This window comes from Triturus cristatus, chromosome 3_1 (assembly GCF_964204655.1).
Source record: "Triturus cristatus chromosome 3_1, aTriCri1.1, whole genome shotgun sequence".
Lineage (NCBI taxonomy): Eukaryota > Metazoa > Chordata > Amphibia > Caudata > Salamandridae > Triturus > Triturus cristatus.
In genome coordinates this window covers 1,047,238,589-1,047,263,394 of record NC_140583.1, presented here as the reverse complement: position 1 = coordinate 1,047,263,394, position 24,806 = coordinate 1,047,238,589, and the positions used below count along the sequence as shown (strand labels likewise).

Below are 24,806 nucleotides of genomic sequence, written 5' to 3'. Positions count from 1 at the left end.
CGGCATGGTCACCTCCAGGAGTCCTCCTCCCCATAGGCGATGATTGGCTGATTTTTAAACTTGCTGACTGAGATGCTATTCTGAACCAAGGCAGGCTCCAAGCCCTACTCACACTTGACTCAGTGGCAGTTCCCATATACCCAGACTATACACTACAGGTGCAGAACCACCAAAAAGCTTTCTCTGAAGTTAAACAAAAGCTGAGAGAAATATAACTGACATATATGCTAATGTTCCCAGCTAAGCTGAAAACCATAAATTAAGGAAAGACTCACTTCTTTGAATCCCCGCAAGCTCTATGAGACTGTCTGTATATTTGGTTACTGAGATGTGGAACCCCCAGTCGGGGATCTGCCACTAGAGGGCGTTAAGAAATCAGCAGTAGAGTTTTAAAAGGAGGGAAGGACCCACCCACAACATTCAACCCTGCCACACAGATGAAGACGACGACGATGCAAGAGACCACCCAATGATCTCTGGAGACCTGGAGGAACCCTCTCCGAGACTTCTACGTAGACCCCCCAAATTGAATTTTCTATATCCTTTTCTAAATGGCTCACCTACATACCTGGGTTCTGGGTGCTGGGCAGCTGGGTGGCAGGGAGGCTGGGAGTGGGTATGGCTGGGCCTCATGGGGCCACCATGACATGCCTCAGACACATAGGCTGGGGTGTTCGCACAGACTTTTTACATGATCCAAATGGTTGATCACCTGAAGTGAGAATTAAGCCACACGAGCTGTGACAAATGTTTGTATGTTGGAAAAGGGTGAGAGATACTTCACATTGAGAAGTGCAGGGAGAGAGGAAGTTGGGATGTATTCTATTTACTTAGTTCAGTTTTGTTACGTTAAAATTAACAACAAGAGCACAAGCAAGCGAGTATCCCCTAAACAAAACCACACACCAGAGACCTGGCATGGTCATAATGAACAACACTTTCCAAGATCTTTCCTGGAACGTCAATGAACTAAATAATAAGATCAAGAAAGGCGCTACATAACAATACTTTAAGAGGCGCCAACCACCAGTGGTACTACTCCGAGAAATGCATTTACTTGGAAATAATTGCAGCGTCCTCTCTCAAGGTGGATACACTAGAGTGTACCACACCAGCTACACTACCACAGCTAGAGGGATCGCTATCATATGCATAAGCGCTTTCCACTACCTGTGACAAACATGTCACGATGAACTCAGCAGATTTTTTTAGATAGAAGGACACATGGGAGAGATATTTTGGACCATCATCTTGGTCTATGCCTCTCAAACACAAATAGACAGCAGCCTCAGGATACAAATATCCTGATACAATCCACCTGTGGACACATGATCATGGGGGATGACTTCAATGTGGTAATGGTCCCAGAGGCCGACGCTAACTCCCACAACCGTAAATCCACAATACTATATACAAGGGCAAACTCGATGGTATTCACTGATACCTAGCGCCTGCTACATCCCCAAGAAGCTGAGTACACGTTCTACTCTGACCCACATTGATACTCCTCCAGAATAGGCTACTTATTTATGCCTTCAGTCCACACCCTCAAGCTAGCAACCATATGCATACTCCCCCAAGCCCTATCCGATCACCCTCCAATAACAACAGCACTCAATTGACCAGCCAAGGGTAATTCGGACACTGCATGCTAAACGTCTGGTGGCTGCGGGACTCTCAATTCGCAGACTTTCATCAACATCACATTGGAAATTACCTAAACATCAATTAAGACTTAGTTGAGAGTTCACTCACCCACTGGAAGGCACTGAAAACAGTCCTGAGAGGGTAGGCAATATCCCATCAAATGGCAACTATTCACAAAAGACACAGCAAAGTAGCAGCACTCGAAAACGACATAGCAGAGGCTGAAGGGAAGTGATAGGAAATGCCAGATGACCATGCTAGGTAAGAAATAGAAAGGATGAGGCTGACACTCTGACGCAAGTTGTTAGACACTGCTATGATGGCCCATGCAGCAACTCAATATAAAATACTGTTATATGGCCCTTAGGGTCATTGTCGACATTGCTAAATTAGCATGAGCTTTGCCTCCATGATGCTGCTTTTGCACACGTTACTACATGCTGTTTATTTTGCAAGACTCTGTTTATGCCTTTTCACATGAGAACTGTCTGCTTTTCATGTTCTCTGTTGAGTTCCTGGAGTTTAGTCTGAACACGATGTGCAAGGTCGATAAACAATGCCCCTTGGTATTCTGTTCTGGTCAGTCACTAGCACCTAGACATAACATGCTAAACACAGCTGCACTGCTTGAGACTCGTGCTTTGATATTACGGGGATGCATTTTGTTTTAACACACACTTGGAGAGAGCCTTTTCCATGGAGAAGAGCTATGCTGTTCCTATGATGTAAACCTTTCATCTAGGCTTTAAGGTATGGGGTCTGCTGACAAAGCCCAGAGATCTTCTTTTATATAATAAACTTCTTCCAGTCAAGGGGAGGGTGGTTAGGCCTTATAGTCCTTTTTCCACTGTCTTTATATAATGACTTCCCCCTATGTACTCTATGGAATTGTAACAATGCTAATTGTTCTGAGTTTATGCATGTTGCTGCTGGTAGTGGTTTGTATACTGTATTGTAGAGCACGATAGTTAAAATAAATATTTTAAACTATTACAGTGACTCTGCCAATTCTTATTGTGGACAAGTACGAGTGAGCGAGCGAAAGGGTATGTCTTGCTACCGCGATTCCTGAGATAGTCGGGAGTGTTATGATCTGGGTTGGGTTGTCTAATTATTTGTAGCTTCGGGATTTTGGAGGAGAACGAATGAGACACTATAGCTAGTCGGTTTTGTGATTTTGGGTACTAAGGTGATAGGTTGGTACACCCCTATACACCGAGGTCCTGTTTTCCTGCGCATAGTTCTGTGTAGGTGCAGAATCCCCGCAACAGTACATGAAGTCGGAGACAAGGCAGGGAAACAACTACATTGGTTAGCCAACAGGGAACAAGCCCTGCGCTTGGTTCTTATCATCACACTACTCAAGCATCGTACTATCACTGATCACAAACTGATAGCACAGGAATTTCAACTTAATGTGAGCATCTATAGGCAGAGTGACAAGGGCGGGCAGAAGAGCGACCACACCTGATCGTAGAGGACTTGATCCTACCACAACTAAAATACCTCCACAGAGTCTAATACAGCCCTACATGATTACATGAGATAAATCGAAGTCTCGAACCTCATTGCCTACTGTGCAAAACAGCAGTGGAATGTCCAATAATAAAAAGATGCCGGCATGACATATAGCACTATCTTGACACAGGTAGCGAGGATGATGATTGCACCAGAACCTGAACTGTGGCTGATGGACGAGTGGGGAGGCAGAAGGAGTACCGGGCTTCTGATCGCCATGGGCCTTCTGGTCACCAAAAGAGATATTGGACGACATTGGAGATCAGACAGTGCCCCCTCAGCGGAGAAATGGTCAAGGAAAATGGACTTTTGTGCCATAGCAGCAGTGGCGGCTCCTCCGCTATGGTGGAAGAGCATCACCTCACTGCTTTTAAGCAGTGCCAAATAGATACATAAAATGATAATAACTTAAAGTTATTATCCTCTTATGCTTCATGTCCTGCTGCTTTGCAGGTGGGTGGGCTGCTCTGCCCTCAGAGCATGGGAGGAGTGGTTTGCCCTCGTCTAATTGTACCATGACTGTTTGGTCGGCCGCCCAAACCAGTCATGCATACTTTCCCCATTCTGCATGCAGGCTGCATTATAGGCTGCATGGAGAATATGCCCATCACTCCAGCCCCTGGTTGAGCACATTGTTGCGGTGCTCAGAACAATATGAAATCTGCATTTCAGCATTGTGATTGACTTAGGGGAGGGAGCCTCGCTGCCAGCTTCCTGTTCCTGGAGTCGGAGGCAGGAGAGCAGGAGCAGAGATGTGGGACCCGGCGACAAGGTACGCTTTTTTTTCTATTCTCCCCTGCGTGACCCCCCTTCGCCCCACACCGCAACACCCGTGCCCAACACACCAGCTGCGAGCCATGCCAGCCGCCACTGATTACAGACGTCCCTTCAATAATTATAGTAGCGTAAATGCCAGGTGGAATACCATGGGAAAATAAGGAATAACCAAGGGAATTGGGCCACAATTATTGATTTCCCTGGTAATTCCTAATTGTTTAGTGTTTACTGAGGCTACATCACATAATACTGGGTAACTTCACTTCTCTCACTCCCCCTGCAGCCACTTACGCCTCCGACAGGGGTAACTCAGGTTTAAACTCAGCCTTGCTGCTGAATAAAAGAACTATTTTGAAACATTATTCATTAACAGGTACAGAGAGTAAATGCATGATGCCTCGAAATTCAATAAATATAAATCTAAAGCATTATTTAGTTAGTATTAAGAAATAGAACCTCAAACCAATATTCAGAAGAAAAAGTGTTTTTAATAGTTGATTTCATTCTTAGTATAACACCATGAACTGGGTAGGTAATGTATGGGAAAATGTACCCCTTGCTGTACAGTATAAGTACATTACAACTCACCGAGGAGTTCCATGGCCATACAGAGGAACATGGCCGAACTCTGAGATGACTTGTAATATGCTTGTCATGTACGGTAGGGGGTACCATATTTTCTTCCTGTATTCACCTTTTCCAAAAATCCCTTAAACCCATGGTGTGTAGCTCTTTTATATGAAAGAAAGTGCATGTTTGCAAAAATGAACACTAAACATATAATCTCTAGTGTAAAGTTAAATGATTAAAAAAGCTGAGATTTGTTGACAAAAGATATTATCATCAGTTTCATGCAAGTCTGTTGTTAGAAAAAGGTGCAGTAGAAACATGCAGAAAGATTCAAAATTTTCTATAATTACATCAGGAGTGCAAAAATAAAAATGTTGCCATTAATATCTCTTTTCTGCTTTACACTGTACAGCAAGAAAAACATGGCAGAAGAAATAAAAGCAACCATTCATTTTTGTTCTTTAGAGGGATGTTTTAATTATGATCCTCGACCTGATCTGCCTTTCCCCTCAGCTGCTGCTCTAAGAGCAGGCACTGTGATGTCAGATCTCACCTGTAATAAATTATTACAGTTTAACAGTAACATCATTTCTATATAATAGGCAGCTGGGTGCATCACAAGTCTCCTAATATAAAGAAAGTATAGAAGGGGTTTTACATAGGGATCCTTTTATTTTAAAAAAAACTTGGATTCTAGTCAAATTGAGAAATGATATGACTTCTTAAAAACCTATAGGGACAAAAGACTGACACAGGAATGTGTACTAGCACACCGTTATTTAGTTTCTACCACACTGGCCTTCATTCTTATATAATTTCAGCAGCCACACATCCATCTTAGCTGATCAATAGGTCTATTCCGTTTCTTCTGTAGGCAAGTGACACTGTACTTTTTGATCATACCTGTATTGGGTTGCTAAGGCCTCTAGAAGCTTTGGCTAGATTTAACAAAGATAATAAACTAGAAGTTAATGTCAAGCATCCCAATAGCTGCACAATAGATTGTGTAACAGTTATAATTGTCTTGGCATCTGGGTAGAAGAACGAGGAAGGGGGAAACAACCTTTACAACGCATTCATTACACTGCCCTACATTTACAACGCAGTCATTACATCGCAACATCCTTTACAACGCATGTCACTACAACCCAGCCATTACATTGCATGTCACTACAACGCATGACACTAAAACGCATGTCACTACAACACAGGCATTACATCGCATGTCATTACAACGCATACTATTACAACGCATAGTACCCCTACACTATCCAACACTTACCCTACTGTTGCACCCCCTGGAGTTAGAATAGTAATTTTTACCCCTACACTATCCAACACTTACCCTACTGTTGCACCCACTGGAGTTAGAATAGTAATTTTTACCCCTACACTATCCAACACTTACCTTAAATGCAATGTAATGGTATGCGTTGTAATGGTATGCGTTGTAAAGGTATAATGCGATGTAATGGAATGCGTTGTAAATGTAGTTTTAAAATATTTGTTGTAATGGCATGCAATGTAAATGTATGCATTGTAAAGGATGTTGCGATGTAAAAACTGCATTGTAAAGGCATGCGTTGTAAATGTATGCGTTGTAACGTCATACATTCTGAGGAAGGACACAATGTTTTTATTTATTTTTTAAATACAAAGAAATGCAGACCTATCATTTGGTCTCAGTTACTAAGTGATTCATCTCAACGTATACATAAAGTAATACAGGTTAAATTTGTTCCTGCCCTCATATATGTTCACAAGGTGTTCCCCCGGTAGATTTGAAAAGTGTGAGTTTATTGCTCAACGTTTAATCTGTATATTTACTTCCCCTTGCTACGAAACAATGTCAGATAAGGCAGGATTGAGATTTAAGGAGGCTGCTATGGAAAATGTTAAATTTTGTTCTGTAAACTTAATGACTCCAGTAACTTGATTAAAGGAATTAGCGGGAGTTGCATTAATTATTCGTATATTCAAAAGATCTCCATCCCTGGTCTAAATACTTTTTTGAATCACTGAACGTTACATTTAAAAAAAAAGGTAGATTAATGACTAACTATTTGAGCAAATTGTAAAGTACAATCTCTGTCTGTTTTGCAATAATCTGCACATTAATCAGTTTCGGATACCCACATCCTCACATTATGTAGTCGAATGGTTTATCAAATTTAAACCTCTGGATTACCTAATAGTTCCCACAAATAAGAATTTGCAATACAAATTGCTCCAGATTAGATTTATGTTTAGGCACGGTTGGCTCAATCAGAAAGTTTACTCAGGTAAATGTCGCATATGCGGGGGCCATAATAAAGACCAACTCTCATGTTATGTGTCTGTGTTCTAAATTAAAGAATGAGCCATGTGTGCTTTTCAAACCAACATTGTTAGATCTAGGGTTCCACATAATTAAATGTGCAGCAGAGGTCAGTTTGAAGAACTCCAATGCCCAGCTGGTTGCAAGGCTAGTTAACTCTTCAGAACATGTTATGTTATTGAAGGGTAAATAACTGCCATCGCCACTGAAAGATATTTCATCCATGCAATATTGTTCTGGATGGACTAGTTGTCGTGAGGAATGCTACATTTTGAGATAGACAAGAAAGCTAACGATAATGGTCTTGTATCTCTTTTACTTAAACTGTCAGCATGATTTGTCTAATTGCTGACCATGTTATAATTCACTAAATATTTATATTTTACGAATACTAGGCAGAAGATTTCCGACTTGATTATCAGTTTGGTGGTCCGACGGACCACCAAACCCACGGTGGTGGTGTGGCAACCGCCGCACCGATGGTCCAACTCGCGTGTTATGACTTTGGCGGTCGGACTGCTGTAGGACTGCTGGATTCAAGACCCCTGGCGGTCTTGCAGCGGTCTAAGGCCGCAACATGCTGGTGGTGCAGCTGCTGCACCACCAAGCATATTATGAGTTTCCTCACTGCCCTCCTTTTCATGGCAGTGAGCTAGCCATGGAAAGGGTGGTTGTGAGGTAACTAAGGGGGCCCTACAAGCCTCCTGGTGCCTCAGTGCATGGGGGTGCATGCAGGGGAGTATATATTATGCTCCCCTGTCTTTCTGCACCCCCAGTTACAGTCCATGCTGTGCTGGAACTCCCTGTGGCGGTCCCACGGCACTGCCTTCTAAGGCTCTCCTATGAGCCGTTGAAAGGCAGCTCCGTGGGCCAGCCACTGCAGGACTGCCTGCCCGGATTACAAGTTGTAATCCGGCGTACGGATGTGAAGTTTGCTGGTGTGGGAGCAGGGCGGTGGCATGCCGCCATGCTCCCACACAGCCAAACTCATAATCGAGCTCCTAATGTGTGCTATATTGATTTTATACATTTATAATGGTATCATTTTTACTGTGAAGAGTGCATCCATTATTAGTTTCTGTAATATGCGAATACATCGCTGTTTAAGAATATTGTCCTTCTTTTCTTGTGTAGAAAAGTTTTTAAGTCATCATTAGTACATGTTGACTTGAAGTGCACAAACCACTTAAAATTATCTAAAATGAACCAATCAGAAAGCCAGATTTCAAAACATAAAAATTAAGCATATGTTTCTTGAGACCTGTTAAATTTTGCTATTCATTACGTCAATTACTTCAATCTCTTTTGTTCCTCTGCTTGACCCAGAGATAAGATATCAAACAGATTCACACTCAGTACTCCATGAAATTCAATAATGAATATATTTAAAACTGGATCATAACTTGAAAGAGGAGTTTAAGCAGAGCCTAATCGGATGACAATAAAGATTTGATCACCTGTGAAAAAGATTCACATTTTTAATATTTCTCATACCACACTCTCATGCCCCTAACTTTTATGCTATCTCATATATGACATCTTTTCTAAGCACATTTATGCAGATGTATTCTTGATCGATGCAAGATTATTTAATTAGAACCAAGCAGAAGGCCAATCCAACAGAAAGTCACATGTGAGTGGCTTTTTGTGCGGTTACATGCCCAAGTCCCCTTCCTTCTCGCTGTCTGCTTTGGGGCAAAGGATTCCAGGCTGCACCATTTTCAGCTTCTCGCGATTTTTCAACAGCTGTTCGATTGTAATAAAGCGGTACTGGAGCTCCCATAGGAGTGAGTCCTTCTGCTCCAGAGCCTCACTTAATTCTTCGAAAACACCTGCAGAAAGTCATAAAAAGGCTATGAATCTACTTACTGTTCATTGACTCTCATAGGAAGCGCAAATCTACATGTTGATAGCATAGCTACTCTATTTACGGTTACACTCTTTGTATATTAATATGTGTAATGTTATCAACTCTTGTCCCATTACTTACAATTAAAAGTGTTTACTATTATATTTACCTAAGCACCAATCCTACTTGCATAGCATATAGTGCTATGTAAACATTACAAAAACATTACATAACACACTTCTTCTTGGAAAACATGGAGCCCCATTTTAGCATGGGCTTTGGGACCATATCAGCATCAGAATTCAACACACATTGACAAAGTCTACTGTGCTGACGTTAATATAAAGCAAGCACACAGAGGCATACAGAACAAAATTACATATACATTTGGACTTTGTGATGCTGACAGTTTGGATTTTTTTGTTTTCCTTCTTTTAAAAGGTTAAACATGTTCCTTACATTGACATTTTTCTAAGGTATACATTCAATATAGTAACAAAATATACTTAAAAATTTTACTTGCATTTTATGTTTACTTTCAAACGTATACTGTGTCATAGGTAGGTTTTTATTGTGGTCCATCATGTTTAATTTTCTACACAAAACGTACTTTTGTAATGTAAATTTGTACTTATATTTCGTTTACTAACCCTGACAAGGCGTTGAAGCACTTTGCAGTGAGTAGCATGCTACTATGGAACCCAAGATTGCAGTTAAATAGTTAGTAGATTACTAATAATTGCTTTATTTTTTTCCTTGTGGATTAGTTGCGTTAAGTTTGTGCTCTTGATTTATTGTGTGTTTAGTTGAATTTTGACACGGGGTAGAATAATGGCAATGGATTAGAAAAGAGGAAATTGTTATCGTAAGTTGTTTGGGCGTAATGGACGTGTTCGCTTGTTAGTAGGTACAATTGGCTAAAAACGAGGGGGGTGTTTGAGAAGAATGTTTGGGAATTCATAGCAGTAAGAAAGGTAAGTAATGAGTCAGAGAGAGGAGGGATAGGACACAAGTTGAATGAAGTACTTTCTTTTTTAAACTAAATTGACATTAGCTTCTACATACATTTATGCACATGACATATGACACATGGTAAAGCTTTAGTGGCTGGAGTAAAACTCTCTCTCTATGTATATATATATATAGATATATATATTCACAGAAAAAAACATAGGTTTCAGGCACGTTATAGTTAGGAATTAGCATTTAAAAAACCTCAGAAATTCACTGAAAAAACCATAGGTTTCAGGGGTGTTATAGTTAGCTGGACTTTTCACTTGTACAAAACCATTGAAATTCCCCCGTTATAGTTAGTTCAGCTGACTATAACTCGCGCGCCCGCAATGCACTGCTGATGACGTCACATATTACATCACTCATGACATGGTCAGTGACATCACTCATGACATCACTCATGACATCTCAAATGACATCACTGATGACATCATCCAGTGAATGTGTGTTTTTCTGAAAATTAAATATGTTTTATATATGTATATCTCAAGGTCGATGGAAGAATAAATGGGTATATAAGTGTTTAAATGGATGATTTGTTTTTAAAAAATTGATTGTGTAACTGACTGATTAAGTGTATCATAGTGAATACATGGCTTAGTGAGTAATGTTTAAATATGTAAATATCTGTATCAGTCTCTCACTTTGTGTATAAGTGGCTGCATGGGTTGGTGAGTAGCTACATGGGTGTCTATATAGGTTATTAGTTGGTTTTTTGAGTATCAGTCTGAGTGTCTGCATGGTTCGGTGGGGGGTATTACGTAGTGCATAGGTGCATGAATGAGTGACTCACTCTTTGTATGTGTTGAAGACAGCATGTGTGCAGGACTGTATGGGTGGATGAGTGTGTGTATGGGTGTGTTAGTGAGTGAATGACTGTCTCAATAGTGTCTTTATGAGTAACTACATGTTTTAAACTAGTATATGTGACTATTGGTGTATATAAGTGATTATATGTGAGAGTGAGAGATTGAAAGAGTTCCTGTATGAATAAGTATGTGTTTCTATAAGTGATTGTTTAAAAGACTAAGTATGTGTAAGTTTCCGTAGAAGTAAGTGTGGTGGTGTGTGTATAACTGTATATGCAAATAAATGTATGTTTGATTCTTTATTAGCATGAGTGACTATGTGTGTGAGTAACTCTATGGATGAGTGGCATTGTGTAACAGGATGTATAGGTGTATGAGTACATATGATGAGTGAATACATGTATGAGTGACTGTATAGGACTGTTGGTGAATGAGTGGATGTGTATGTGGATGTTAGAATTATTGAAGAGGTTGTTGTAACTGGTATTGGTATGTACATTGTTTTGAAAAGTTTAGTCTCTATTTTTGAATGTGTGTATCAAAGGTTATATTAGGGTGAGAGGAGGTCTGCCACTCTATCACAAGGATGATGTCATCAGTGATGTCATTTGAGATGTCATCAGTGATGTCATGAGTGATGTCACTGACCATGTCATGAGTGATGTAATATGTGACATCATCAGCAGTGCATTGCGGGCGCGCGAGTTATAGTTAGCTGAACTAACTATAACGGGGGAATTTCAATGGTTTTGTACAAGTGAAAAGTCCAGCTAACTATAACACCCCTAAAACCTATGGTTTTTCAGTGAATTTCTGAGGTTTTTTAAATGCTAATTCCTAACTATAACGTGCCTGAAACCTATGGTTTTTTCTGTGAATTTCAAAGGTTTTTTAAATGCTAATTTCTAACTATGCCTACAGAGATAGGACATGTGAAGAAAGAAGAAAAAATGCACAGAAAGAAAAAAAAGAAGTGCAGAAAGAAGCAACAGAAGTCCTCAAAGACGAAGAAAAGTGCAGGAAGAAGGATAATGTGCAGAAAGAACTAAAAGAAGAGCAGAAAGAAGCCTTGTTGCAAAATCATCCTGTACCCTCAACTTTTTCAGACGGATACTGGTGGTAACTGAGTCTGACTAACCAGTCCTAGAGCCAGTGCTATGTTAAAAGACACTTAGAATACAGTGAAAACACCTACATACACTAGGGAACATTATGCGTTGGGGTCCCCCTGTGATTAGCATGACCTCCTCTGTAAGCCCCTAGTATATAATAGGGCAGGGGGATTAAAACTACCTCTTAAAACAGGCCACAGGGCGTTTTTGTACACGTTAACTCAGGCCCCGTCCCCTCCCTTCACCACTGTGTAAACACGCCCTGTGTCCGTTTTTAGTTGGGAGATTAAGTCCCCTTGAATCCTAAGGGTCCCTAGGGTCAAACTAGACCACTAGGTACCTCCAGTAAGCGCCACAGAGCTGCGTTGCAGAGAGGTGTAAAAAGGGGCTTGGCCTCAGAACACCTGTCTGCAGCGCAGCTCCCTGGTGCATACTGGAGATGCCTGTTGGGCTAGTTGGCCCTCAGGGACCCTCAGTATTGAAGAGGAATTAATTCCCCAACTTACAACTCGCCAGGGGGCGCGTTTGCAGAGTGCTGCAAGGAGGGGGCGTGGCCTCCGGCACGATGCCAGTCTTTTATTTATTTTAATTTTTTAAGAAGGGGGGCTGTGTGGTTCCCCTTCTTATTCTAATTTATTGGCCCTGATGACCCCATCCCCCAGGGCCTGTCTCCCAATTATATTTTTTTGACCCCAATCCCCAGGGCCGGCCACTGTTTTTTATTATTTTAAAAAAATATATATTTATAGACACACCTAGGACATGCTGGACAAACCGTACGTACCTATGGAATGTATTTACATGTCTGATGCCCTACCGTGCCTAATCCCGGTAGACACCCTTGTCGTTTATTTATACAAACATGGGTAGCTATTGACGGGCACATTTAATACACATGCACACCAAGCCATTCAAAGGGGATTCGACGAAAATTCGACCAAAACTATGCAAGAAACCCCCCTCACGGTTAATAAAACACACATCCACTGCAGGATGTGTAATACTTTTTATTTTACTCTCTGGAAAGGGGACGAACATCACTTGAGAGTCACAGCGCGCTCCTGGCAGAGCCCAATGCTGTGTTACACCCACCATTGCCTGCTGAGTGCCACACACCTCTGTGTTGTATTCCACTAGCTAGTGCATATGCTATGACACTCTCTAGCCCATGTGCACTGTAACACCACCCCATGAATATGTCATGCCACACTTGTCTTCGCACGGGTTATATTGCCCCATCTAACGTGCCTTCCTCGATGCCTATGTTATAACGCACAGTGCTATGCCATACATATTACAATCTGGGATCCATATCTTTGTCACAGTGCATATGCAACGTTACACTCCCCAGCACATATTTTATATTACAACTTTAGAGACTAGTTAGGTTACACAACACTGCCCTGTGCATATTACACTCCAAGGCGCATATCGCATAGCACGCGCTAGTGCCTGTGCTATCTCGCGCTCTCCAATGAATCTGTCATTGCGCACAATGTATTGCATATTATATTTCACGCCCGGTTCATCTTATATCACACTTTTTGGTGCATAGTTTATACCATACACTATATCTAGTTTTCATTTTCAATCGTGCTCTCAGGACTATGTTCTATATAACACTGTGTTCACCTACCCTTTTCACGGGCATTACATTTTGCGATAGGGGGTGGAGGGTCAGGGGGTGTTTCTGCCAAGTGAGCCCGGAGTCACAGTCACAAACGTCCTCTTCTTCCTGAATAAAAGTGAGATTATGCTGCATACTTGTTCATATTTTAAGTAGTTCGCACAGACACACGTTTTAAAAACAATAAAGTTCCTAATACCCGCCTTCTCTGAACAGTTAGCTTGCTGCCCCATCCCCCTCCTCCCTATCCTCTGTTGTGTGAATCCATGGACTAGCCTCCTCCCTCCTGCCATGCATGGTCTGATGTGCTGCCACTGCCCTCAATTTAGTATGATGTACCAGTCCACACCTCCTGCCCTCCATTGCCCAATTCTATGCCCCATCATTGACCTCCTGCTTAAACTCTGTGCTTAGCTTGCTGCCCCTATTCTCCTTCCCCCTGCCCTCCGATGTCTTTGTGTATGGCCCTGCTCCATCCTTTTTGCCCACCATGTTCCATGGACCTGCCACTCCTATCTACTCTGAGTGTTCTGTTGAGCTGCCACTCCCCTCCCACCTGCCTAGCATTGTCAGATGACTGTAACCTGTCCCTGCCACCTCCACCCTGCCTGTCCACATGCCATGCCCCTATCCTCTTCCTCCTGTCCTACATGGTCCATTGTACTGCCATACCCTTCTGCCCTCCCTGGTCTGTTGTGCTGCAACTGCTCCTCCTGCCTGCCCCGTGCGGTCTGTTGTGAGGCCCCTTCCCCTGAACTTTCTTGTCTGTGCACAGGTCCTGACCCTCCCTTCTATCCTCCATCGTCCTTTGTGCATGCCCCTGCACCCTCCTTCTTGCCCATCATAGCCATTGTGCTACCACTAACCCTCCCACTTGCCATGCATGGTCTTCTGTGCTGCCATGGCCCCTCCCACCTTCCCTGTGTGGTCAGTTAGCTGCCCCTGAACCCCTCCCACCTTCCCTCCATGGTCTGTGTGTATGCCATCACAGTCTCACTGTTGCTCTTCATGGTGTGTCTTGCTTCTAGTGCCCATCCTGCCTGACCTCCATGACTATCTTGCTGCTCCAGCCCTGACCCCTTGCCCCCAGCCCTCTGTTTACATGTGCAGACCCCTACTCCCTCCCTCCTGGCTTGTCTGTTCCATTGTAATGCCCCTGATCCATCCCTCCTGCCCTTTATGGTATGTTATGCTGCAGCTTTCTCTCCTGTCTGTCCATTATGGTCCTGCCTCTTGCCCCTCTGTACTCTGTTGTCCATGTGCATGGTCCTTTCCCTCCCTCTTGCTTTCTATGGATTGTTGTGCTGCACTCCCGTCCCGCATGCCCTGTGTGGTGTATTGTGCTGCTGCAAACCCTGATGCCTGCCCTGCAGGGTCAGTTTGGTGCACCTCTCCATGTCCCTCCTGTCCTCTGTTATCCAAGTCCATGTCCCTACCCCATTTCCTTCCATGATCCAATGTACCATACTTGCGAACATTTTGAACTTGGTAAGAGGGAGATTTTGAAAAAAAACTGGGGTATTGATTTTCCCCTTTGAGTTACATTGAAAAAGAGGAGATTGTAGACAGGAGACAGATAAAATAAAGCCCATTTGAGCTTAAAAACATTGGACGTTTCCTGGCTGAATCGGGTCTGTTGGCATGTATGGTTGTACTACCATTGCCTCTTCCTTCTGCCCACAATGGTCTATTACATTGCCACAGCCTCTCTTGCAAGTCCTGTATTGTTGGTTTGTTGCCCCTGCCCCCCTTTCCACTGCCCTCCATAGTCTGTTGTGCTGCCACAGCCCTTCCTGCCTGCTCAGTGTGGTTAAATTGTTGCCTTTGCACCCTCCTACCTGCCTTCAATTTTCAGAGTCCGTGCCCCTGGCCTCTGCCTCTCAACAGTATCCTAATGAACAACTAGATTGCTAACATTCTATATTTATTACAAAAGTGTGGAACGCCTGACGTCATCTTGATGTAATCAAAACTGTAATACCTAGAGCATTTCCTTTAGAAATTACATATATGAGAGGGTCTTATTGGCATCAAAATTATGGTTAGTGCTCTAAAAGACTAAAATAAGGACATATTTTCTGAGTTTTCAAATAGCGAGAAAGCACTTTTAAATTATTTGTTACCTTTATGTTTTTTTATCCAGTTGACCACTTGATTAAATGTTGCACTTAGGGGAGAGGATGTGGTGTTACTTCCAGAACTACAGACTTTGCAACTGGGGAACCAGGTTGGAGTTTCTGCTTCAGCTCGACATTCTGTGATTCTGGTCAAATCACTTAGTCTCCCCATGTCTACAACCAAAATGAATTTGTTCTTGTGTGATGTAACCAATGCTCATGTAAAGCACTCCAATACCTGACAAGTCTGCACTATATAACACTGCAAAAACACAAAATAATAAGTGTTTTGCACACTTCTGTCATTGGGCTATATTTGGGCTACATCTGGGTGATTTTGGGCTACATTTGGGCTCTTTTGTCTCCGGTGGCCATCTTGGGAGATTTATTTGTTATGAAGTTTCCTAATTTCCTCATGTACTGCAGTCTCCTCAGTAGGAAATGCTTTCATTTTTTTACTTTGATTCCATCATGAAGGTATTCAGATATGTCACACATTTGCCATCAATTCTGAATGTTAGTACTCTAGTTGCTCGTTAGATCACTGTAGTAAAACTACTGTTCACCATGGAAGTCTGCTCCTGGTATTAAAAGTGCATGTTTCAGTCTGCATGTCAGAATTCTTTAATGAAATAGAAGAGGATTTGAGAAGTCACTCAAAATGTGCCCTCATTTTCTTTCTTCAGCATTAATCATAATTTCTATGGCAAAATGAACCCCCTCATTGTGTTCGTTTTTAAATTAAATGTTTTAAGTGTTACCAGTTTATTCCAATCAAGATGGCTTCAGGTGTGCCATACTTTTGTCATAATGAAGACAGTAAGCGCTCTAGTTGTTTTTAAGAACACTCTGGGACATTCTGTCATTGGGCTATACTTGGGCTACATCTGGGTGATATTTGGGCTACATTTGGGCTCTTTTGTCTCTGGTGGCCATCTTGGTAGACTTATTTGTTATGAAGTTTCCTAATTTCCTCATTTACTGCAGTCTCCTCAGTAGGAAATACTTTCAGTTTTTTACTTTGATTCCAAAGGCATTCAGATGTGTCACACATTTGCCATAAATTCAGAATGTTAGCACTCTTTTTGCTCATTAGATCACTGTAGTAAAGCTACTGCTCACCAGGGAAAACTGCTGCTGGTATTGAAAGTGCATGTTTCAGTCTGCATGTCAGAATTTTTTAATGAAATAGAAGAGGATTTGAGAAGTCACTCAAAATGTGCCCTAATTTTTCTTTCTGCAGCACTAATCATACTTTTTATGGAAAAATGAACCCCCTCATTTTGTTCCTTTTTAAATTAAATGTTTTAAGAGTTACCACTTTAATCCAAGCAAGATGGCTTCAGGTGTGCCATACGTTTATCATAAGTAGGACTGTTAGCGCTCTAGTTGTTCTTTGGAACTCTCTGGGAAGCTGCAGTAGAACACAAAGGAATCAACTGACAGTCTCTGCCCTTGTTGGATGTACATGTTTTACTGAGAATGTCAGACTTCATTCTCACATGACTGAGAAAGATAATGTGAATTTACAGAAAATAAGCTCTCAGTTTAGCTTATAGATCACCTTCCAAACCTCTGTGGGAAAAGCATGAGAAAATATTTTTCTCTCAATCATGATATCCCAGCAGAAGGCTTTTTCACATGGTGAAATCACCTTAGAACATACCACAATTCCTAAAATGAGTATGGTACCATCAACAAATGATTTATAATGTAACTAAAGTCTTAAAACCTTCTATTAACTGCAATGCTTTTTAATGAGGTGCTATCATGTATATTGGTCCCAAGATGGCTGCCAACACTTTTTGGATGAAGTGCTGACAGCCAATCAGATCTCAGGATGAGATGTGTGGTTAGGCTCCGCCCACATATATATATGATTTTACTTTTGATTTTCTCAGGAACTACTGAACAGATTGACACCAGACCTGCAAAAGGCACATCCCTGACCTGAGGACTACCTCTCTGCCAAATTTCAAGTAATTCTGTTCAGCCGTTCGGGCTGTACCTTGGACTAAAGGTCCCTATGGAAAATTGCATGGGGAAAACGCGTTTTGGGACCCCCCTTTTTTCTCATCCCCCGCTTGACGAATCCCCCCGAGACTTTCAGGGTAGGAGCGGAGCGCCCCACCTATTTTGAAAGTTTCGCGAGGATTTGTCAACCGGCGCCAAAGTTATTCCAAATAGAATGTTGCGGATTTCCTATGGAAACACGGTCCTAACTATAACTATCTACTGGCGACCGCCAGTAGATAATGTATGTATGTGTATATATATATATATATATATTACCTACTGGCGGTCGCCAGTAGGTAGTTATAGTTAGGACCCTCTTACCATAGGAAATCCGCAACATTCTATTTTGAATAACTTTGGCGCCGGTCGACGAATCCTCGCCAAATTTTCAAAATAGGTGGGGCGTTGCGCTCCGCTCCTACCCTGAAAGTCTCGGGGGGATTCATCAAGCGGGGGCTGAGATAAAAGGGGGGTCCCAAAACGCGTTTTTCCCATGCATTTTTCCATAGGACCTTTAGACACAGCTACAGCCCGAACGGCTGAACAGAGTTAAATGAAATTTGGCAGAGAGGTAGTCCTCAGGTCAAGGAAGTGCCTTTTGTAGGTTTGGTGTAAATCTGTTCAGTAGATTCTGAGAAAATAGCCTTTAAATCAATATATATATCTGAGCAAGCTTACGGTGCGCTTACGGTGCGCTTACCGTACGCGTACGGTGACGTGCGCGAGCGCGATTCTGATTGGCTGTTCGATCTAAGTAAACATTCGAATCGGTCGAAACCAGGAAGCGGCGGCCGCCATTTCGTGTGTTTCAGTCAGAAAAAAAAAGGGAGATAACTTGAAAAGGGGGCAAGGAAGAGAGTTACAGACCTCCTAACATTTGAAAGGGGGTCAAAGAAGGACAGAAAAGTACAAAAAAAACATTTATTAATTTTTTAAAAAATCGCGGGGTACGCGTACGGTAAGCTAACCGTACGCGTACGGTAGAAAAAAAAAATAAAAATGAAATGAAATGCAGATTTAAGTGTTTAGATATTAGGGGGCTCTAAAAAGAGCCGTTGTGTTTATGAAGTGATTTTTTAGTGGTACCTACAAGTAAGTACCGATGCAGAGTCTAAGGTTCAAGAGGAAGACTCTGTTCCCTTCATCATTGAAGTGCACACCATCTCCTCTATAAATGTCTTGCATGTCGTAACGCAAGTTGTTGTGGTAAATGGAACCCATACCATAGTCTCGGAGGAAAGCAGAAACAGATTTGTTGACGTGCTTTCTTGCTTTGTCAATCTGTGGACAGAAATGATTGGACCAGTTCCATTTTTGCCTTTGGCATATGTTAGAAAACACAAAGGCAGTTTTAGGGAAAAGTGAAAACAGTTGTGCAAAGGTCTCCTTCATAAGCATTTCCAGACCTACCCCAGTCAAAGTGCCTAGGTCATTGCCACCACAGTGCACTATTATGAGGTCAGGGTGTTGGATTTGCATGAAGGATTTCACCAATGGCATCAATTGGTGCCACTTTAACCCTCTCTGACCAATCCATTTAATGTCTACATTTGGCAAAGCAAGGTCTCTCACCATACCTGTTTTCTCTGCATACTTTTCACTCCAGAAGACATAGCTGTGCCCTACAATCCACACTGTGAACATCTTCAAAGGAGAACTGGATGCACTCAGGAGGTGTAATTCAGTAGAATGGTAAAAAGAAATGAAAGACAGTTTGGAAATGGAGGCATACATTTTTTTTTTTTTAAACTGATTGGCTGTTTCATACCATTCTACAATAAAAACTAGGCTGTATGTGTAAATTTATAGAAGCATGTTTTGTATTGGTACAGAAAAATGTGTTACCAAAGAACAGTACTATGGATTTGCTGTTAGGTTTGAAAAGTCAAGCACTCCTGCTCTTTGGAAATGAAACATTGTTTGGTGAACCTCTGACCTAACTCTGCACAGCAGTGTTTCAAGAGCTGTTGCTATGGTAGCAGGCAGAAGTCAAGTTGGGGGAAGGGTACTAGGCAGAAGTCAAGTTGGGGGAAGGGTACTTTTGGAAAAGGGTTGGTTTTCAACCAATAGAAATGTGTGATTACATTTGAAAAAAAGGGGGAAGCACTGAGATTTGAAAATTACATGTATATGTGTGGAAAAAGAGAGGGAAACTTTGCCATTATCTGGTTCTGCTGAGAGGAGAGAGGTGTACAGAACAGAGATCCTGGCTCTGATAATCTGCTGTTTGAGTGCCACATTTCTTTCACAACTAACTAATTTTAAAGGTGAGTTTAGAGTTTGAGAGGGGATGTATATGGTAAATTAAGAAATGAATAATAGAATTGGAATTCCTTTTGTTGAAGTTGTGTTTATCATTTTCTGTTTTGGGAGAAATTTAAATGTGAGGAACATGTAAAATAATATGGACTATGTTTTCACGATAAATTAAGGTGTACTGGTATAAATAAGGAATACTTTAAGGGTTTGAGGTTGCACTCAGTAATGCAAATACATTCAGCATCAGTAAGGCTGGTTGCCCTTGCTGGAGTGTAGTCAGTCACCCAGGCTACACATGTTGTTGGTCTCAGAAAGCTGTTTGGTATTGCTCTGGTGATTTTACATTTGCATTAGATGGAAAGGGGGAGGTATTTTTTTTCTGCAGAAGCAGACTCTTAGCACACAGCCAGCTGCATATCCTGTGGAATCATGCATAGTATTCACAACCGAGTGGGGTTTGAGGTTTCAGTCAGTAATGCAAATACATTCAGCATCACTAAGGCTGGTTGCCCTTGCTGGAGTGTAGTCAGTCACCCAGGTTACACATGTTGCTGGTCTGAAAATGTTGTTTGGACATGTGCTTTTATAAGAATCTGAAAAGTGGATTCATAATGTGTCAGACTGTAAAAGTACTTATCACTTGCCAAAAAAAAGAGTAGTAAGTGTGCTTTGAAATTGGCAAAGAAATTTTGTTTTTTGACTAATATGAAAACATGACTCTGTGTGCAAAGAGGAATTACAGGCAGAGATTTATTGCGTATTGCTCTGGTGATTTTACATTTGCATTAGTAGGAAAGGGGGAGCTATTTTTTTTATGCAGAAGCAGACTCTTAGCACACAGCCAGCTGCTTATCCTGTGGAATCATGCACAGTATTCACAACCGAGTGGGGTTTGAGATTGCAGTCAGTAATGCAAATACATTCAGCATCACTAAGGCTGGTTGCCCTTGCTGGAGTGTAGTCAGTCACCCAGGCTACACATGTTGTTGGTCTCATAAAGCTGTTTGGTATTGCTCTGGTGATTTTACATTTGCATTAGATGGAAAGGGGGAGGTATTTTTTTATGCAGAAGCAGACTCTTAGCACACAGCCAGCTGCATATCCTGTGGAATCATGCATAGTAATCACAACCGAGTGGGGTTTGAGGTTTCAGTCAGTAATGCAAATACATTCAGCATCACTAAGGCTGGTTGGCCTTGCTGGAGTGTAGTCAGTCACCCAGGTTACACATGTTGCTGGTCTGAAAATGTTGTTTGGACATGTGCTTTTTTAAGAATCTGAAAAGTGGATTCATAATGTGTCAGACTGTAAAAGTACTTATCACTTGCCGAAAAAAAGAGTAGTAAGTGTGCTTTCAAATTGGCAAAGAAATTTCGTTTTGTGACTAATATGAAAACATGACTCTGTGTGCAAATAGGAATTACAGGCAGAGATTTATTGCGTATTGCTCTGGTGATTTTACATTTGCATTAGATGTAAAGGGGGAGCTATTTTTTTGTGCAGAAGCAGACTATTAGCACACAGCCAGCTGCTTATCCTGTGGAATCATGCACAGTATTCACAACCGAGTGGGGTTTGAGGTTGCAGTCAGTAATGCAAATACATTCAGCATCACTAAGACTGGATGCCCTTGCTGGAGTGTACTCAGTCACCCAGGTTACACATGTTGCTGGTCTGAAAATGTTGTTTGGACATGTGCTTTTTTAAGAATCTGAAAAGTGGATTTAAAATGTGTCAGACTGTAAAAGTATTTATCACTTGCCAAAAAAAAGAGTAGTAAGTGTGGTTTCAAATTGGCAAAGAAATTACGTTTTCAGACTAATATGAAAACATGACTCTGTGTGCAAATAGGAATTACAGGCAGAGATTTATTGCGTATTGCTCTGGTGATTTTACATTTGCATTAGATGTAAAGGGGGAGCATTTTTTTTATGCAGAAGCAGACTCTTAGCACACACCCAGCTGCTTATCCTGTGGAATCATGCACAGTATTCACAACCGAGTGGGGTTTGAGGTTGCACTTAGTAATGCAAATACATTCAGCATCACTAAGGCTGGTTGCCCTTGCTGGAGTGTAGTCAGTCACCCAGGTTACACATGTTGCTGGTCTGAAAAAGCAGTTTGGACATGTGCTTTTTTAAGAATCTGAAAAGTGGATTTAAAATGTGTCAGACTGTAAAAGTATTTATCACTTGCCAAAAAAAAGAGTAGTAAGTGTGGTTTCAAATTGGCAAAGAAATTACGTTTTCAGACTAATATGAAAACATGACTCTGTGTGCAAATAGGAATTACAGGCAGAGATTTATTGCGTATTGCTCTGGTGATTTTACATTTGCATTAGTAGGAAAGGGGGAGCTATTTTTTTATGCAGAAGCAGACTCTTAGCACACAGCCAGCTGCTTATCCTGTGGAATCATGCACAGTATTCACAACCGAGTGGGGTTTGAGGTTGCACTTAGTAATGCAAATACATTCAGCATCACTAATGCTGGTTGCCCTTGCTGGAGTGTAGTCAGTCCCCCAGGTTACACATGTTGCTGGTCTCAGAAAGCTGTTTGGTATTGCTCTGGTGATTTTACATTTGCATTAGATGGAAAGGGGGTGTTATTTTTTTATGCAGAAGCAGACTCTTAGCACACAACCAGCTGCTAATATTTTTTAGAATATTATGCATTTCTATAATGTTATGTTTAAGTAAAAAGAGATTCTGGGCTTTTTTAAAACAATCTTTGAGATTGTTATTTTTTTTTTGCCCGCTGTTAAATGATGAATGCAATTGCTTTCACAATTTATAGTGAAATGCAATATATTCTGAAAACAGCAAAAAAAAGGCAAACATTTTTTTGGGAAAATATGTAAATATGTGTACTGTATTATAAAATGTTTTATTAAATATTAATACTTTTTTCTTTTTTTTCAGATTGAGATAGAAAATTATCGAAAACTTGAACCATTTTTAAAGCAATTAAAATTAAATTTTAATTAATAAATAATTTTTTGAGTGGGTATGGTAAGTCAAAAATTTCATGGTCCCCTTTTTCCACTTCTCCACAATCACATTTTCAGCTTTTCATTGTAGTCTCTCAAGGACCTTGTAATGTGATAATTGATTTTTAGTGTTTTTTAAAAAAAAAAAAAAATTACGCATACCGTACGCGTACGGTAAAAAATAAAATAAAAAAAAAGTTAAAAAAAATATTTAAAAAAAAGTTGAAAGGTAAGGTTGGCTCTTAAAAGAGCCGTTGTGTTCATGCAGGGACAGAGGAAAGAAAGAATGGGAATATTAGTCGGTACGACAAATGTGCTGATCTATTAAATTGTTCACTAGGGCAACACTGGTCTCCCTATGACAAATTAGATCATGACAAGTGGCGCACCGAATTAAAACCCTCGCAAACCAATGGTTGGTTTCCAGAGGACCAGAAAAAGGAGATGCTCCCCCCACAGATGAAGGGCTCAGCTGACCTGCCGAAGATGGACTCGGCCCTGCAGATGATGGACCAGGCTGAGCTGCTGTGGATGTGCTTGGTTGACTTACTGAAGGGTTACCTTCAGTATGTCGAGCATATGTCCTACCGTGTACATCATGAAGGTGTCTCAACATGGTGTGATTCCCGAAGGAATACTTCTTGTTGGGATTCCCTCTTGAAAGTACACGGTCACAAAGCTTACAAGTCACTAAGGGTGCATTTACCTTTTTCTTGCCCTCTGGAAAAGAAAAATACTCCCATATGAAAGAGCTCTTTTGTTTCCTCCTTCTCTGCCTCAAGGTAGTGCTGCTAGCCTCACTCTCAGAAGAGGTCTGCTGTTCTGCCATCGTATCACAAATCAGCTCCTTCTCCTAAGGGATCACAAGCAGAAATGAGGGGAATGGGTGTGGTGTGGGAGAGTTCTAGAACTGAAAGTACTTTAAACCAATCAAAAGTTTTGTTTCTTGGTCACATGACCTACCGTGTGCGTACGTTACGCTTACGGTGCGCTTACGGAGCGCTTACGGCAAAAGTACGCATGCGCGTAAAAAAGACACGCGCACGCGCGCATGCGCAAAACAGGCACGCCCCTTCACTTCCGCGTAACATGCGCGTGCAGCGTACGCGTTACGCGCTGCGCACGCGTGACGTACGTCTACGCAAATTGCGTAAATGAACGCAAACAGCGTAGAAATCTAACGTTATAAAAGCAAGACGTGCGCTTACCGTACGCGCACGTTAAAAAAATACTAAAAAAAAAAAAGGGGAAAAAAAAACCAATATGTTATACTAATAAATCTTACCTGTTTAGTTTAAAAAAATGGTAAAAATAAAAAATATATTGTAGAATTTTTTAAATTTAACCATAGTCTTTAAAAAAGGATAGAAAATTAAAATAAAAATATGTAAAAAAAATTGAAAAAAAAAAAAAAAAGGTCAATATAAGAATTAGCAGTAAAAAAACCTTGCAAATTCACTGAAAAAACCATGGGTTTCACACACGTTATAGTTAGGAATTAGCATTTAAAAAACCTTAGAAATTCAATGAAAAAACCAAAGGTTTCACTCACGTTATAGTTAGGAATTAGCATTTAAAAAACCTTAGAAATTAAATGAAAAAAACAAAGGTTTCACACATGTTATAGTTAGCTGGACATTTCACTCGTAAAAAACCAATGAAATTCCCCCGTTATAGTTAGTTCAGCTAACTATAACTCGCGCGCCCGCAATGCACTACTGATGACGTCACATATTACATCACTCATGACATGGTCACTGACATCACTCATGACATCACTGATGACATCTCAAATGACATCACTGATGACATCACTGATGACATCATCCAGTGAATGTGTGTTTTTCTGAAAATTAAATATGTTTTATATATGTATATCTCAAGGTCAATGGAAGAATAAATGGGTATATAAGTGTCTAAATGGATGCTTTGTTTTTGAAAAATTTATTGTGTAACTGACTGATTAAGTGTATCATAGTGAATACATGGCTTACTGAGTAATGTTTAAATATGAAAATATCTGTATCAGTCTCTCACTTTGTGTATAAGTGGCTGCATGGGTTGGTGATTAGCTTCATGGGTGTCTATATAGGTTATTAGTTGTTTTTTTGAGTATCAGTCTGAGTGTCTGCATGGTTCGGTGGGGGGTATTACGTAGTGCATAGGTGCATGAATGAGTGATTCAC

General features: G+C 41.1%; 1 protein-coding gene across 1 annotated transcript in view; it reads right to left on the bottom strand.

Annotated features, from left to right (window-relative positions):
* Positions 1-4,445: 4,445 nt before the first annotated feature.
* The window catches only part of LOC146861486 (uncharacterized), a 149,969-nt gene continuing 129,608 nt past the window's right edge, over positions 4,446-24,806 (bottom strand). The window contains exon 5 of the mRNA XM_085645811.1: positions 4,446-8,661. Coding sequence (XP_085501937.1) covers positions 8,483-8,661 — 179 coding nt within the window. The 3' untranslated portion in view covers positions 4,446-8,482. The remainder of the gene's footprint in view (positions 8,662-24,806) is intronic.